Source organism: Simochromis diagramma, unplaced genomic scaffold, assembly GCF_900408965.1.
Source record: "Simochromis diagramma unplaced genomic scaffold, fSimDia1.1 OVJJ01000603.1, whole genome shotgun sequence".
Taxonomy (NCBI): domain Eukaryota; kingdom Metazoa; phylum Chordata; class Actinopteri; order Cichliformes; family Cichlidae; genus Simochromis; species Simochromis diagramma.
In genome coordinates this window covers 9,038,851-9,057,361 of record NW_024387414.1, presented here as the reverse complement: position 1 = coordinate 9,057,361, position 18,511 = coordinate 9,038,851, and the positions used below count along the sequence as shown (strand labels likewise).

Below are 18,511 nucleotides of genomic sequence, written 5' to 3'. Positions count from 1 at the left end.
TGACAGCCACTTGACAGCATGACCCCTGGCTTTTCTGTAAGAGAGGGTGGTGTAGTTTAGGGATAGACATAGAATGTGTGTAAGGGGAAGAAGAGGTATCAGGAGCAGCTGGAGTTCAAACATATTGTGTGGGACATGTGCCTTCCACCAAAACTAATCTAATCAGTCTTTCACTGCTGATAGAGTAAACGTCTGTCTGCTCTGCCGGCAAGGGCTGAGCATTTCCTGTCCCAGCCAGTGATGCTGGTTGTCAGCATCTTAGGGTGGGCTGAGCAAAATGTAGGGTCAGACATTGTTAGCTGGTGGTAACATCACATTGTGGGTGGTGCGGGAGAACTGCGATGGTAGGGGACAGTTCTGATGTTCACTTGAGGGTGGGGGTGGCGAGATGGTTTCTAGCTTTCAGCACATGCCGCTGGAATGCACTATCAGAGCAGGCCCTACATCAGAGTTGTGAGGCACTGGGCGTTGACACAGCAAAGCAAGGTGTGTGGAAACAGCCTGTTTACAAGACTCATCTGGATGGGACAAATCTAAGGGTCAACTAGAGGGGACAATGCAAAACATAGAACAGAAGAATAGAGTGCCTTAGAAATATGAGGGCGTAAGCACAACAGGAATTTAACATGAAGTTTTCAAAAGAAAATGGATTTGTAGCCTTTGAATTATCTTCCTGCCGCTTTGCTTTCACTAAGGTTTAGTGAAATGTCTGTTCTCACATAAGGGTTCTTGTCCGCATGTAACTCTGAGGTCAAAACTATTGAAAGAGACAATAAAGAGTATAGCAAATGTGAATGTAGTGGTCGTGTGTACATGTAGTGTTTGTATGTGTCCGTGTATGTGCTGGCGGAGAGAGCAAATGGCTAAAACGAACAGCTAAAACAACACTGGTGCATGTGTGAGGCCCTTCTTTATCTGAATGGATGACCGACGTTCTAACCCCTGTGCTCTCCTTCTTTATCTGGAGGGAAGGAAGTGATTGGGCCTATCCAAGACACATGTGTCATTGTGATAACTGTGATAACCGCCAGGCCCGAGGACCTCAAACCAACACCAACCACACCATTGCATATCTCTGGAATTCACACCGATTCACTGAAAATGAATGATCAATGCACATTGAAGCAATGTAGGCCTGATGTGTCACCTTTTGCAACTGGTTTTTATTTTGTTTGATGATGTGATCACAGTTAATAAGTCTCTTAACCGAGAACTAGATATTGACACATTTTACTACTGCAACAACACTACACGAGCTATAATAATAGCTCTGGGTTTGCAGGTGAAATGAGGTGAAATGAGATATTATGTTTGGTTTCTGCCTTGGTTTGTGTAATCTTGAGGAAATCACAGCAACATGCATGCATTACTTAGATTTGATCAAATCAGTTTAGAAAATTAATAAACTTTATTATTGGAGTGTGTTGGCATTTCCATTTAAAATAGGGACTCATAACTGATAGACTACATATCAACAGATGTTTGTTTTTTTTTTTAAGATCAATGGAAGTAACAAAGTTGGTGGTATATTGTGTTACCTGTCTCTCCATGTCTGTCTTTGCTGGTGTCTGTCTGTCAAAGCAGACAGCAGGATCTCTGCCATCTCCCTCCTTCCTTCTTCTGCTTGGTCTTCCTCCTCCACTGCAGCCAGGAAAAGCATAGTCTGGATAAAAAACAGCAGCAGAAGTGGAAATAGGTGGTTCAAAATAGAACTGAATGGAAATATGTGAAACTTCAGTAGAAATGTGAAAACTTCAGTAGAAAGTGGACAGGTAGAGAAGCACCATTAAAAAGTGCTTTAAATAACAGTGGTTGTTTAAACCCCACTACAGTGATTTACTCTATTAAATTCTACCCTAAATACTAAACAGAAAACTGCAAAATTGGGTAGAAAGACCTGAAGTGAATCCTGGCGTGCTTGTGCTTCTATCCTTAGTTTAGAAATTGCACAGCTCTGAGCCAAGACTCAATTATACCATCCCTAGGATGACAGCATGCAGTAAGTCTAGTATAAAGTCAGTTTCACATCAGAGGATGGGCAAATTACACCCAATATTAGAGTGTGAGTCAATTAATCACGTCCTGCACAGCACAGTGTAATGTGTGAGTATCCCCCTGTTGAACATGAATTACAGGCTGGCTTAAAGTGTGACGTGGCACATCAGTGCTAATCGGAGACATCCCTGCAAACCTTCGCCTCCAAGTCCTCCGCAGCCTCTAAGCTGGTTGAGAAGGAGTCAAATGAAAAAGGATCTGGCAGCCCAAATTAAATGCAGTGCTGTCAGCCACACTCAAATCCCTCTTTCCCCTCACCGTCTCCCTCTTCTTCTCTACCCTTCACAGACTCTCTCCCTCTCTGAATATCCTTAAATGTCTCCCCCCTCCTTTGCCAAGCCTCTGAGAAGTGATGGATCTGTAACTCTGACTGACTCTGACGCCTTGTTAAGAACAGTCTCTTCCTGTCACATCCACCAGTCAAGCACGTTCATTTCTTCCCATTAACAGTCACTCGCTTCCCCAGTCATCCAACCTTCTTTTCAAAAAACCCACTATGTAAGGGAACCTTCATTTCTTCCCCTCGCCCTGTTTTTTAATCCCTTTCTGACAATACACCTGTCTGTCTTAATTCATGTGAAGATACGTTTGATTGTCTCTCTGTGTGTGCGTTTCCAAAGGAGAGCAGTAATATGCTTACTTTCTCTACAGCACACAGGACAGGTGTCAAAACATGTGGTGGTGTGTGACTGATTATACCTGACTCAGAGGAGACACCAAAGATTAAGGTGACCAGGAGGAGGCAGGGCCGGCTGTACTCCCTATGGAAACTGTGCCTTTCAGTTTGGATCAAACCCTGTCCTCCTGGGATGAGTGACAGGCTAAGAAAGTGCCAGAAAGTGTATTCAGACTGTATCACCATCTCAGCTGGTAGACATCACATTGCCATGCTGGCCGTGTAGCACAACGCTGAAGAGAAGTGATTCACAGTTGATCTGAAACTTGCTCTAAGGTGCTTCTAAGCTTGCTTCAACTCTTCCCAAAGCTGACTTTGGATCAAAATGAATAACAGGGAAAGACTGCACATCCATCCATCCTTTTCTGCTTCCAACTGCCAGGGGTTGGAGCTTTCATAGGGCCACAGGCAGGGTACACCCTGGACAAGTCCAGCCTATCGTAGCCACATTATTTTCAAAATGCTAAATTATGTTGCATACACTTTACTCAAGTGATTCTTTGTTTTTTTTCACCCAACTCAATAATTCCACTAAACACTACCTAAACAACCTCTGCTTTAGTTGGGGTGTGTATATATTTATGAGTGTGTATCGAAAGCTTCTATTTGTTCTCTACAAATTTTTGTGAGTACAGTGTAGATTTTTGTGAGTAGAGGTGTCCCTCTTATAATTTAAATCTGTGTTAGCAAGCCTCTTCCCCACAAAAATCGGTGAATGTCTGTTTGCATGGATAACTTTGTGCATGTATGATCTAGTGTTTAGAAGACCCAGTGCTGAGAGAGGCCTTCAGGTTTAGCCCCAGGCTGATCCCCGGGCCATTTAGACACCCTGCTGGTTGTTTACTGGTCAAGCCCAACCTCAGTCAGACTCAGCCAGATCACAGTCCTTTATCTCTGGGTCTGTGTTAGGACTAATCAGCCCCCTCTTTTCTTGTATTTACCCTTCGATGACAGTAGCTGTCCTCAGTCTACACCTCTCTCAACCTGACGCTGACCACAGATGTCCCCCTGACCCAGGCCACATTACAAGGTGAATGAGAGGACAAGACGTTCCTTGGTACTCTTTTCATTGGTCCCCAGACCCCATATTCAACCCTGTCTATTTTACTAAAGTTAGGCATAAACATTTCCGGGCCTGTGCAGAGGTGGGGAAGATAAACAAACATGCAGCCAAGCTGAGGTGATATTTTGGTTAGTGGAGAGCTAGAGTGATGATAGTGTTCCAAGCGAAGGCTGGCTGGAGGGCAGCCTGGGGCAGCTCACTAACACCTCGAGCCAGGACTGTATCTTAACACCAACAAGCATCTGTCTGGTCTATCACATAAGGGCATGTCACTCATTCAACATAGAATAATACAATAGGAAGATTGTTGCTGCACATAGAGCAATATGATTTAGATCCTTTATAATGCAACAGTGGAGCTGTGAGTGGTCACATAAGAGCTAAGAAGCTGAAAGGCAAGAAGGTTAAAAAAAAAAAAAAAAAAAAGATGCATGCACAACTGAAAGTTTGCACTCCATAAACCAGACCTACTAGCTGACCACCAGAGTGTCAGAGAAACTCTTAACACCCAATGAAAATGCCTTAGCTGACTTTATCCCAGGACTTTCCAGGTACTCCAAGTACTCTTAAGCTCACTGGCACTCTCTTTTAGGGAACCTTTCATGTCTGCAGGCCACAAATGCTTCAATTCCAAAATGAGCTCCCTTATTAACTTGTTTAAAAGACAGAGGTGAATTCTAGACGAGAACACCATCTAGATGATGACTAGATACCTAAAATAGGAAGGAGGTAAACAAACTCACAAGTAACACTAAACATTCCAGAAATTTGGCTGGTGGCTGGTGTTAATTTGCCACAATAGTGCCTCCCAGCCTAACTGCACCTCTGTCATACTGGCAACCTCCCCATAGGTCTCCTTGCCACTAGCATGTGTAACAGCCCAGCAAAAAGCCAGCAGACTCCCCAGTGTTTCTGTTTGCCAACATCTCACTGTGCCCATATGGAGGCAAGAATGGAGATAACTAGTAATCCTACTGGTTGTGACTGTTAAGCCATCACTGTGGACTTTAAACAAGATCCAGTCTCTATTAAATAGTATTTCTATCATTTCAAAGGCTTTTTTATTGAGTGACTCATATTTGAATACTCCATGTGAAAATTAGGAAAATAATGAAAAAATAAAGGCGGTGCGGTCTGGGTTTGAATCCAACGCCTGGCTGGTGAAGTTTGCATGTTCTTACTGTTACTATTCCGGGTACATCGGGTACAAGATTAGGCTAGGTTATTGTCAATTCTAAATTGGCCATAGGTATTAATAACACTAAATTTGATAAGAGGAAGAGTATGGCTGGGTGAAAAAAATTAATATTTTTGTTGATAATTAACAGAAAGTGGTGGAACTCTTGTAAAGCTAAATGTTTCTGTTCAACAGGACAATGAGTCAGAGGTCTGCTAGTTTGAATTCTGAAAACGACTGACTTACAAACTGATAATAGTGCCAGGGGAATATACTTGAGAAACATACTAATATTGTATAAAGGACAAAGATCTACCTTTTCAGACACACACAACAACAAGAAAGTTTAAAGTCAAAATTCATAATATAAATGTTGCTATATGCCAACATTTCTCCTTCTCGCGGCTGTATGTTACGTGTTCTCTTCTGTTCTCTCTCATTTGTCTTCTTTCAGATATTGTCCCCTTCCCTTGTTCATAAAAAGGTGTTTCTTTTTTTATTGTCAGTTTCTCTTGCAAGCACTCACATCACTTTGACGCAAGTTATTTTAAAAAATGCATTAACATCAACGGTTCACACAAGCACACACACACACACACACACACACAAAACCACACACTTCCTTTTCTCTCAGCTGTTTAATTTTTACTGTCCCCTTCCCACACCAAATCCAGCGTAGCACTCCCGTTGCATGGTTAACACATTAGCAAATATATCAAGTTTTAAGATTTAACCCTTTTCTCCACATCTCCAGACACTCCATGGACTTTTGAGACAGTTTAAGTTCAGCTGCTCTGACACCTGATTTTATAGGCCCTAGCAATGAGAGTATGACAGACCCTTTCATCTCCCTCCCTACTCTAATACAAGAAACCAATATCACTTTGACCGCTGGTGGAAAAAGGCATTGAGCATCTTGCTCACAGGAATGGATAGTTTCTGGTCTCAGATGTAAACAACTGGGGACGTGTGATCCTGGTAGGGCTCACTCCAGTCTGGACAAGGGATCTGTGTATGTTTGCTGCATGCCACCGGCAAGTTACTTTGCACTGGAGGGGACTCTGCACCGGTGGAAAAATTATATTAGCCAAGGAAGAAATAAGCCCAGACCACAGTCACTTTCCTGTGACATCACATTCAAAGTCATAAAAACTGTGTGTGTGTGTGTGTGTGTGTGTGTGTGTGTGTGTGTGTGTGTGTGTGTGTGTGTGTGTGTGTGTGTGTGTGTGTGTGTGTGTGTGTGTGTGTGTGTGTGTGTTTTTTTTTTCCTTGCTTTGTGCCTACCATCACACGATTACAGATGGCTCAAAATTGAGGCATACCTGAAATGAAATTTACTCAGTTTCCATTACATAAGATTGGTTGATAGGGGGTGTGTGTGTGTGTGTGTGTGTGTGTGTGTGTGTGTGTGTGTGTGTGTGTGTGTGTTCGCGCGCGCTTGTGTGAGAGTGAGAGAGAAGAATGAAGGGTGTCAACACTGTTGATCAGGGTTGCTAGTGAATAAAATGAGAAATGCTTTATGAAAATGTTCACTCAAGAATAATTTAAGGAAATCTTTATTTTGTATATTTATGTCTTTTTAAATCATCTGGGCAACGGTTAACAGTTTATACAATTGAAACATTCACACTGGCGGATTTCAAGGCTTTAAATTTACTCCCAATAAATTATTTTAAATCCTTTTGCAGACCTATAACAATAAAAAGACTGATATATTGCACCTTTTGTTTTCTATACAGTACACATTATGACTACTGCAATTTATTTTCTATGCCAAGATCTCTAAAACATTCAATTGAAACCTTAACAAGATTTATTTTTTTGATAAAACAAGATATTTCCCGCTTTGTGTGTGTGTGTTCTCGCAATCTCCGTGGTGACAGAAACCTAGGCCTTTCTGCCAGATTGACCTTTGCAAGGTCGCAGCTACCATCAATTATAGCAGCCAGTAAAATGGGGTTTGCTACACACAGCAGATTATATGGAGTGTAAAACATTAGAAAAATGTGTCTGAAACATCAGAGTAGCATGTCTGAAGTGACAAAGGGTGAGTGGGAATAGAGACAGTCCCAAAAAGGGAAGACCCCTGACAAGTGGTTTTGTTTGAAGGCATTGTAACACAGTCAAGTGGGCAGGGATGCTTTCTATGGGCCCACGGCAGTCCATCTTATGGACAGAATACAAGCAGGATGGAAGGACATATGCTTTGCACAGGGTCAAATGAAGCAGAACTCTCGGGCTTTTGTGGTGATCTCTTTTGGTGGCAAGAAGAAAAGCAAATCTGTTGTCAAGTTGTAGCCCAATGGGCCCACAAATATCACATAAAAATTCACCGGCCTGTTTTTTTGGGGGTTTTTTTGCAAGGCTTTTGTCTTTGACCCATGGTAAGGAGTGTCCGTCCAGTTGGCCTTAATGGCTAAACCACATAGTTCTTAGTCTGAATGAGCTCTCCAGCACACTGTGGCAGGGGCTACACACGCACTTGTGAAAACGGCACACCGGCCTGGCTAGAACGCATAATCCATCCATCACAAGAAAGCTTTGAGAGGCGCTTTGACTAATTCAGGACAATGAAGACAGAGCTGGACAGAGATATTTGCGATGAGCGTGACACTCAAGCACCTTCTGTTCTGTTGAAACCCCCTTTCTCTCTTTCAGTATATGAAAGCTGAGTCTAGATTCTAGCTAGATAGCAGATTGTGATCGGCACCTCACTCTCCTGCCAGTAAAAAGCTTTTTGCTGACTGGGGCCAAAGCCAGCCTTTCTAAGCCCTGAAGTAACAGCGTTACACACAGCACCATACTTCAAGTCTTCAAAAATGCTAAACCAATAAAAAGGATTTCCATCCATCTAAACATGCTCACATAGAAGAATTTTGTTTGAGAGGGGGGATATGCCTGCAGGGGCTGAAATGTTCTGCTAACAAAGTTTTGATTGAGTAAGAGAAGTCTGAACACTAGTGATTCTTCAGTTTCTGAATCTGCCTGACAGGGCTTCTTATATGTCCAGTCTGACATCAAATTTGAATTACTGGTAGATGTATAGCGAAACAATGACTGTATCTTAAGTAGAACAGATTAAGATCTGCAAAATTATAGGCCATAAAATACAATTTAAGTGTTAGGTCTGTATAGTATCAGCCATGAAGGAAAGTTAGTTTTACACATGCCAGTTTTGTTTTTTGTTTTTCAACGTAATGGGTAATCAATAAATACACTTTTGCATCACTGTCTGTAAATAACCTGTCTGTCTGTATTCTGCTTCATTCATATACACAAGAGTGGTACTGCACATGCCTTACACAATTCTATACATACCACATGGCGATACAGTAATCGTAAATGCCGAACACATAGAGCAGCGACATATAAGTAGATTATGGACTTGCATACTCTATAAGATTCTGTCTACTTCAAGCTGGCAGGGAAGTCAAAGACACCGTAGGAGCTTTTACATTCAACAATTTATGTTCAATAAAGCACCTATGCTCTTAAAAACTGTGGACTACACTGATATCATCTAATTAAGTAAAGGGAATTAAAAATGCACCTATCGTGTTCCTAATTATTGCCATGAATCGCAAATCTATTTTACATTGTATTCAGATATCAAAAGGCAGTCAAGTTCAAACTTCTTTTTTATGACATTTGTGTTTGCTTTTTGGTTGTATTTTTGGTTTAATCTTTCAACAAAGTGGCCCTCGCTGATCAGCGGCCAACCATTATTGCACATGTTGTGTGTTGAACCTTTTGATCAGCCCCAGAGGACTTTTTAAAACAATCTGTTCTTTCAAATGCATTGCCATCAACTGGCACCAGTGAAAAGGGAAAAAAAAATAAATAAAAAAATACAGACTGGATCTAATATGTGTTTTTTCTGATTATCGCTAGGGTCATTTATAGCTAAAGAAGTCATTTTAAAACTGCCAAACTTCTACAATGTTTAAATTGCGCTATTATTTTTCGTTTTGGAAAATGAATATGCAAAAATTACTTCTAATATGCATATTAAAAAATACATTCTAAACATGCTTAATTTTCTTTTTTTGCATATTTAGTATATCTTCCCTCCCATTGTGTTATGCGTGTATGTGTATGTGTGATTACTCCTCACCCAGGGAGGCTGATTAGAGTGGCTAAAGGGTGTTTATGAGACAGTTAGCCGGGAGGAGATGCCACCCTGCCGCTCTCACCCAAATAAAAGAGCCATTTATTACATCCAACATGACCCTCTCATTACACACAAATAGGAATTAATGAGTGCTATATCGGGCACTCCCAGCAGAGCGAGGCAGGGCCCACTAAAGGACTAGCTTTAATTACACTGTCCTACATCTCACCCATTTAACACCACCCATCAGATCACTCTATCTGCACTGCAAGGGAAGGGTAGCGGGGTGGAAGATTAGTGTTACCTAAGAGGATGGCCAATGAATGTAAAACAGGATCGATAGTTAAATCACATTAAAAAAAAGCTACCTGTTACCACCAGTACACTTTTAGGCTGTTTAATACAAAAACACACATCTCAGGTTTTCTCTACTAGGATATCCTCTTCATACTGAACATGGCAGTTTTGAAAGGTGCACAGTAAAGCACTTTCCAAAATGCTCCCAGGACTTACGTGGCCTTTTCCAGTTTCCAGCATCAGCTTTTCATTTGTCTGATTTACTTTAACTCACAGATCCTGATACCAACTTCACTGTTTACCTTTATAACTTTCTTCCTCAGACATCAGGAAAAGTCACAACCACCCTGTCTTATTTTTCCCCCTTGTTCCACTTCCCTAAACCACCTCCATCTTCACTCCCCCCCCCAAAAAATTATACAATTATCATCCACAATCTTTTCCCATCTTTTCTCCTTTTCTTTGCGTTTCTTCAAGCGAATCAGGCAATTTTACAGCGTCTTCCCACCAGAATCATATCATTCTCTCCACCCTCTCCGCACATATTGTTTTTAAACAGGACTGTGTATTTTAAAACCCAGATTGCTGCTCCAAACATGATGGCTGCTCCAGTGATTTTGAAGAATTAGCGAGGTACCAAGGTATTAAATACTTGTTATTTTCCTGTAGTAGTTGCACACTTAAACAAAGGAAGTGATCATGGATTAAATTTCCACCACCTCTGATCCTTTACATTTAAGCTTCCTTTGGAGATGAAAAAAAAAAATACTGTTATCTGAAACTTTTTAAATTTATTGCATGAACAGTGTAGATCAGCTTAGTTCCATAGTTTTTGACGCCGCTTGTGTGTCATAATAACAAATAACAGACTGCTATGTCATAACCTAAAGACGATATGTTCCATTTTTGTTCTTAGTTAGGGTCTTAGGGGATTTTTTTTTTCCATTGTTCACATTGAGGATCCATAGTTGGGGTGGGCCGTTTTCATTTTCATTAATTGGTTTCATTTATTGTTTCACAATGTGTGGGCGATATAAAGCCCCCTGAGACTCTGATTAGAGACTGTACAAATAAATGTGAAATGAATTTGAGCTGACGTGTAGATAAACAATAATAAGGATATCAACCACATGACCTGATGAGGATCTAAATTCAGATTTAAATGATTTTATTAAAAGTGTGTGCACAAAGTTCAGAGTATGAGAACTCTATTTTTGTTCTCTGCGGCTTACAGAGCTCGGCGCCACATTGCAATATGCATACTGCTATTTCTGAGTGCGGCGAAGATTGTACAAGCTGTCTTCATATATTCAATATTCAAAAAGATTAATATTTTCCTAAAACGACATAAATTGAACAATTTTTTTCTTTGCTTTTTACAAATCAGAGTGTTTTCTTGTGTTTGTGCCAATATCTTTTACTAAACCATTTTGACATGATTGCCTGCAAGAGTAAACAATTACACCTGGATCAAAGTGCAATAATTTTATGTCAGGTGCTAGTTAGTAGTGATGTCTATAACAGATTGGGGGTTTCAGTGAGATGCTCTGAAATCTCTCTTTCATCTTTTTAAACTTTCTTTCCCATCAAGGCACTTTTCAACAAATACTCAGTCCCTCGCTGCATCTCTCCCTCGCCCTCTCTCTCGCTCTGTTGGTATGACACATGAAGCTGGGCCCTGCAGCCAACCCCAGCGTCCGCACAGAATGCGATTAAGCTGAGCAGTGATTAATCTGGGCTGCCCCATAATTCCTCTTTACCACTTTAATGGATGTTATCTCCCCTCTTCTGAAGGCTTATCTTGCTGATCAGGGCCAAGGATGAAGAGAGGAAGAGGAGGGGGTGGCTATGAGTAGAAGGAGAGAAATCAAACCAAATCCATACAGAGGTAAGTAAATGAATAAGAAAGTAAATAAATAAGTAAATAAATAAATGTGGGGATTGAGGGAGCTGCTAAGCGGATAAGGCAGATCAGTCTCTGTAAAGTGCTCATTTGTTTTCTAAGAAGACGAGACAAGCCGCCTTCAGAGCCCACTGATACAGTAAAAACACTGTCAACACCACAATTCACAGACAAACAAAATAAATTATCCAAACTGCTGTCAATAAAACTCTCCATCCCCGCATTGTAAAGATGGGGCGTGCACAATACTGTTGCTGACAGTCAACGGTACAATGGCCAAAAAAAAAAAAAAAAAGCCATTGTTTCATGTGCAGCTTCCACATTGTCACGTACAAGTCCTTGTAATAAATTCCAATTTTAGTCATCCACATTCCTGAAGCAAGTTTACTCAGGTCAGCTTTATGAAGGAAAAGGCAACACCTCTTCCCACCTCAAGAAGACTACAATGAGCTATCTATATCCTATTTTGGGGAAATAATTACGCATATAAATGAGGACTCATAATCAGTTTAAACTGGAATTCATCAAACAGTGAGCTGCATTCAGATTAGGTTCGCTGTCACACACTAATATGTTGTGAAACACTATGAACTTTGACAACAAGATTGCAGCTCCATGCAGACATTTTACCACACCTGTGTGTTTGCCACTTTTATTCTTCTACGTAACATTAAAAAATATCTGAATATTGCATTACATAATAGCAACTTTGAAATATATTCAGGAATAAAAAATGAAAAACTGTAGCAATAGTCGCCATTTCGGATATCACCACAAAGCTTTTTAAAAACTTTTCTAAATGGACACCGGCGTATTTTTAAGTATGTGTGTATATCAATGTCTGTCCTAGTGTTTTTTGTCCTTCAGTGTCTGTGTTCATGTATATAAATGCGAGTGTATGAGCCTAGCAAAAGACTGACAAGGTTAAACCTGTTCAAAGCTCTTTTTTCCCCCCGCTTCGGCTTACAGCGATGCTGCAGCGAGATTCTGTCATAGACAAACCTCTGTGGGATTCCATTCAATACTACTGTACATCTTTAGGTACAAAGCTGCGGGCTGCATTGGCTCCAGGTAACATAAACGCTCCCTTCAAGCCACCGCGTATCTGCCCATGAAAATTCTCTAAAGGGGTTTAAGCATTTACGCAGAAACACTATCAGGCACTGCCGAAAATTCAGCTTACCCTGTTGAATAGGGACTTCAAAGAGAATTGCAAAATACCTTTCCACCGCTACATTTCTCCCCACTCTTTTTCCTCACTCTCTCCATGTGTGTCTTCCTGCTTCTTTTCATTTTATATTTCCAAACACAAGCTGCTGCATGATGTAAAATGTATTATCAGCCATATATTTCCTCTTTAAATGAATAATAACAATAATCTCTGAGTAATTTCTTTTTTATACAGCTCCATTTTAAATAGGGCAAAGCAAGCAAGCTTATATACAGCTGCAGGTAAACAACGCCAAGCAATTATGAACGTGTGGATTAGGCCTCTACTCTATGTTGTGCGATAAGGAGAAACAGCTGCTACTATCCAGGTAACAGCACATATTGACTGTCAATGAAGGATAAACTACTGTGCAGCTGCACATTTACTTCCTTCGCACACACTGCGGCCACACTGCACCCCCCACACACACAGACACGCGGACAGAAACATACAAATAAATCTGAAGCCATACACGCAGACACACATTTCGCACACGCTCTATCTGTGCGTAAGAACCGCACAGAATTGAATATAATAAAAGTATAAGCCTATTTACGTAGTGTGGAGCTTTAAATGCAAAACAATATGATGCATAAACCCAGTGTGATTTAATGTAAGAGATAATAAATGGCTTCATAATGAGCAATAAAAATGGTCTTTAAGCAGTTTACTGCTTAGTTCACACTTATAATTAATCTGGGTTCCATGTGTGCATATAAAGTGGATATAAAACTCTGCCTAACTGTGTAAGTTAAGCGGCAAGCAAAAGAGAAAAATTACTGCTGGTAAACATCTGCAACGTGATTCAGCTTTAGCCCCTAGCTTTTTAAAATATACTGCCTTTTTCTCTCACCTGGACCAGCACGGCAAGCTCTCCAAATAATGCATTACAAAAAATTGCTCCCTAAAATTATTTACGGCGTAACGCACAACAGAAACCATAACATTTATAATGTTTTACAAAGCCATCAAATAAGTGGAGAGGGGATTAATTGCCCCGGGCCGACCTTAAAATAATTATTTTGAGCGGTGCAACTCTAAACTCCAATGAAATTGATACACTTTGATAATTAGATTCTTGGCACTGACCCGCTGAAGTCAATAAAGGTTATTAAGGCCAATTGCTGTCTAAACGCATTACGGGCAGAGTAAACTGTCCGTCGGAGGCCCCTGCTACTTCAGCGCCAATATGATAATCCATTCTCCGTCCTGGGGGTTTCTTCCCTAGCGCCTGTGTCTCCACTCTGCCATACAAAACCAGATTGGATTCGCTTAACCTTTCCAGGACTTTGATCAAATGAGCTCACACAGCAATAACATTTACATTGACCCCTCCACTCTTGCTCCCCCCACACGCACACACACTACCAGCAGTTTTTTTTTTTTTCCTACCTCCCCCTCTCCCGCATCCCTCATTCTCCAACCCCTCCTCAGCACGTTTGCTCAATAACCTAATCAGCTACTGATGGCGACCAGGCCAGGTTCTGTATGATTGCAGTGCAGCCCTCCTCGGCTGCCCAGATTGTTTCCAAAGACTGCTATTACAGTGAGGGGAGAAAAAGAAATGGTCGCCAAGCGCATCTCGGCTCATAAGCATACACATGCATGCAAAAGCCAGCCTCCATTATAAATCAAAGAAAGCAAATTTTGTGACACAGGGAGGGGAAAAAAAAAGAGTGTGTAATATATATATATATATATATATATATATATATATATATATATATATATACATACATATATGCATGCACGTACTGTATGTGTGTGACCAAACCATTGAAAAACAGGGACTGACAGGCTGGGTGAACGGTGCAGAGGAAGACATGGCCCCGATACCACTTCCTGTTTTGTACATCTTGAAGTATACAAATGTATTCAACTGAATGGATCCCGTTTATTATGAAAGCAGATTAATTTCCTTGATATGTGTTGAAAAGATTTCCATCTACAAGGCTCGTTCTTCTGTCAAATGAGGGAGAAAGTGTGAGAAAGAGAGAAATACAGCAAGGTAGCGGGAGCGAGAGAGAACAAGAGAAAGAAAGAAAGGGAGAGAGAGAAGACGGAGTGCATTGAAATCTCTTTGCATCCGGTGGCTTTTGAAGTTGTGAGATGAGCAGCCACAGAAGTCAGGAAAGTGACAAATTAGGGAAAAAGCTGTACTGTGCAAGCAGAGCTGCTAAATCAATTAAAGTCATGCCGAGTGCATACATTAACATCAATGGCTCACACATACACGCAAATACACACACACACACACACACACGCACACAGGACAGGGAAAAAAGATATGCTCGTGGGCTCGCTGTCGCTTCTCCCCCACAGTGAAAAGAGAAAAGATAAAAAAAATACCACACCGGTATTTAAAATATTCTGCATAAAGCCAAGACTCTGTCTATTGTCACTCAGATGGAAGCTATTCATTGTTGCTAGTTTAAGGAAATGTCACTATTGTATGATAGCCATGATAGCAGAGTCCTGGGGGAACACAAGGCTGCGAGCCAGGTCTAAACGGACTTCGGCACCCTGGATCACAGGGGAATGTAAAACCTTTAAGTTAATGCCCTTCTTCCATGCTGCCGAAACAACCTTTTACCTTACGTACAGCGACACCTTCCAACATACACACATAATATAGTTTTGCCGTTCATTCACATAGCCATGCTAGAAGAGGCGGATTCTTTGTTTCTATCAAGGAACCACGTGAATTCATGAGGCACCAAAAAGAGTGGACTTGTTTTGTTTCGGGTCTTTATTTATTTATTTATGTATTTTATCAGAATGTCATTCAAATGGAAGGATGAGCATTTGCATGACAACAGGCTGAGGAGCAGAGAGGGAGCCCCAGGGAGAGACAGTATCCATAAACAGGAGCTAGTCACCCCATATTGCAATATTCTTCATACAGACTAACAAACACATACATAGCCCAGCGCATCCCACGACAGTGTGTGCTAAATATGACAATAAAGAGGGGAAGGCTGGCTGTTTGTATTGCTGTTTTAGCAGGATAAAACAATGCGCTGCTTTATTGCTCAGCACAGTGTATAAAACAATACAGTGTCATTTTATAAACCCTATTTAAAGAGACATATATTTGCTATTCTAAAACACCCATGGTAATATCAAATTTGACAAAAATAATCCTGTATTAATATATACTCTGCAGGCAAGAGAAAAATCTAAGTAAATACATGGTAAACAGCGTCTGCACACAGTAGGTCACTTGTATTTCACTAAATTATACTATGCTGTCAATTGCCAGCTTCAAAGTGTAAAATATATGCAATAAAGAAATGTGAGGGGAACCCACATAATTTAAATAACTCAAAGTAATTTAGAGAAATGTGTTTTAATCTAACGGCAGAAAAGCCACAGCTTTCAAAACCACCGAAAGGAAAATCTATAAGTCACATCTATAAAGTGCTTTTCATCAGCATATCAGAGGTCGATGCATGTATGTAAATATTGCTGGCAAGAGCAATAATGTTGTCTTTCATCACAATAGTGAATCATTACCTTTATGCATTCACTAGTGTATTATTTTTTGCACGGGTTCAATATGCATTCCTGCAGAAGACATACTTGCTTTTGTGTGATGTGACACTGTGATTAATTCAATTTGGTGCCAAAGTATTTAATCTGTAAAATTAATGTTCTAATAAACTCGTGTTAATGTAATTTGTGATATTTAAAATACCCATGCATTTATTGTTACACATGTATCATTACCTTATTTTAATTATTGCATTTTGTTGATTTAGCTTTTTATATTTTTCTAAAAACAACTGGTTTACTTTTTTTCCCCCGCATTGCATAAAATCTGACATTAAGTTCCAACGACATGGCGGAAATCCATATTTGGTCAAACATATTTTTTTCTAAAATGCATAGTGGACATGGTTCACTTGCCCATTAGAGAGACATGGAGACACAGGAACAGAGAGGGAGACAGACCTCACATTTCACTGATGCCCTTTTCTAAACACAGGTCCAAATCACACACTTCATCTGGGCACGGAGGTAAAGCTCTAGATGAGTTTAGCCCCTGTCTACTAACACCCCCACCCACCCTCTGCCAGGCTGTTCAACTGTGTGAGAGAGAGGAGGAAAGAGAGACTATGACTAGAGCTGAGCAGCAGCGGCACTGTTCTCCTCCAGCTCCAGTCTTTATCCCCGCCTGAGCATTAGATGTGATTACTGCTCAGCGCTCGACACTGACAGAGACAGAGAGCTCCCAGAGACAGCAGGAGTGGGTGAGAGACATAAAGAGACAGAGAGCGAGGGAGAGCACAGAGGAAAAGAGGAGCACAGCTCTCTCGTTCCCTGCGATGCTGCTACAGTGATACAAGAGTGCCCCCTGCTGCTTCTGGTGTCTGGGTGTTAAACACACACACACACACACACACACACACACACGTGCACGCACTCTTTGAAATCCAGCTATGAGAGTGGGACTGCATAGAACTTGTGGGGGTATACCAAAAGCGAGACCAAGCATATGACTGTGTGGCTTTCCGCGCTGTGTGCCTACAGTGTGAGTATGTCTGCGGCACACAGAGAATTTACAGAACAGAGCTGTGACTAAGGTGACTTAATTATGAGTCTGACATTACTAAGTGATTCCTTTACAGTGGTGTCTAACTAATAGCTACGCACCCACGTTCCGCTCCCATAAAAATTCTGTGAGGCTACGATTAAACACTTGACACATCCTTAATAGTGTGGCGTGGTAAGAAGATAGACAATATACCATGTAATTTTAAACACACCCTCTCTGGTGAGGGGTATTATTGGACAGCAGATCACTTGTGTAGTTTGTGTAAGAAGCACAAGTAGAGGCGTGTTGAGCATTTAGTTGAAAGACTTATTTTTGTGTGACAGCCTTACTACACTAGCAAAGAAACTCCTCATATTTTGGATAAATGCTCTCATTTTTATTTGTATTCCTATATTTTGAGGGTATTACCTATAAAGCAATAGTAGTAGTGTTTTAATATACATTATAACATATTTTTAATATAAGGAAAATACGTAAACTAAACCTACTAATTGTTTTCATCTATGTCCCAGAAAAGAAATATCATGAGTGTAAAACCTAGAAAGCTAAACTCGCACAAAAAGATTTTATGGTAAACAGCCTACAAACTTAAATTTAGATAGATTTCATTGAACCATCAGAGTCTTAGTAAGTAATCTGTGTGACAATGAGTTGATGCCAAATGCAGTAAAAGTCGGGAAACCAGAGAGCAAAGCTGTCATGTGACTAGCAGTGTGTCCGAGCAGTCTCACCATGGTCTCCATGAGCTTCCAGTCCTTCTCCAGCTGCTCCATCGGTCTGGTCCACCAGCTGCAGAACCGAGCATAACGCTGGCCCTGAAACCAGTACTGCCGCAGCCACTCAAACTCCACCTTCACACACAAATACACGTAAAACAAAAACGTTGTTCAGAGAGACAACTTTCATCTGATATTTACATAGATTATATATGCATTCCTTTCCCTGTTCTTTTCACTAAGTACATCTCTAAGTAGAACACTGACTTTTCTGTTTAGATACATTTACTTGTCAGAGTGTGAAATTATATGAATGCTTTTACAAATACAAAAATAAATTCTTAGTCCCTTGTAAGAAAATAAATTGGACATGATTTTGCACTGGAAGAAAATGACACAGTCCCTTGAAATGATACTTGCTAATTCCATCTTTGAATTGTTGCACATTCTGTTTGTCACGAAATAGTTTCAAAGCACGTTCACTCATTTTTGACACGTAGATAAAAAAAACATCCTACCACAAATAGTACAAACATTGGTCATGTCTTTAAGTACAATCACACCCTCAAAACAATTTAGACACAAACAAGCCTACTGTATGTCTGCTCACACACACACACACACACACCCACACACACACCTTCCATTGAGCACACCTGAAAACTCCGCCCTCTCCTTCCTTTCCTCATTCTCTTCCCTCCATCCCCTCCTCTCCTGCTCCGTCTGGAGATGACAGTCTTTACTG

At 40.7% G+C, this 18,511-nt stretch overlaps 1 protein-coding gene across 3 annotated transcripts in view; it reads right to left on the bottom strand.

The window, feature by feature from the left end:
• Positions 1-18,511, bottom strand: part of fto (FTO alpha-ketoglutarate dependent dioxygenase) — a 113,938-nt gene that overhangs the window by 59,820 nt on the left and 35,607 nt on the right. For all 3 annotated transcript variants that reach the window (XM_040011993.1, XM_040011994.1, XM_040011995.1), the window contains exons 7-8: positions 17,782-17,901; positions 1,539-1,663 (exon numbers count right to left, since the gene is read on the bottom strand). In XM_040011993.1, the coding sequence (XP_039867927.1) occupies positions 1,539-1,663; positions 17,782-17,901 (245 nt within the window). The remainder of the gene's footprint in view (positions 1-1,538; positions 1,664-17,781; positions 17,902-18,511) is intronic.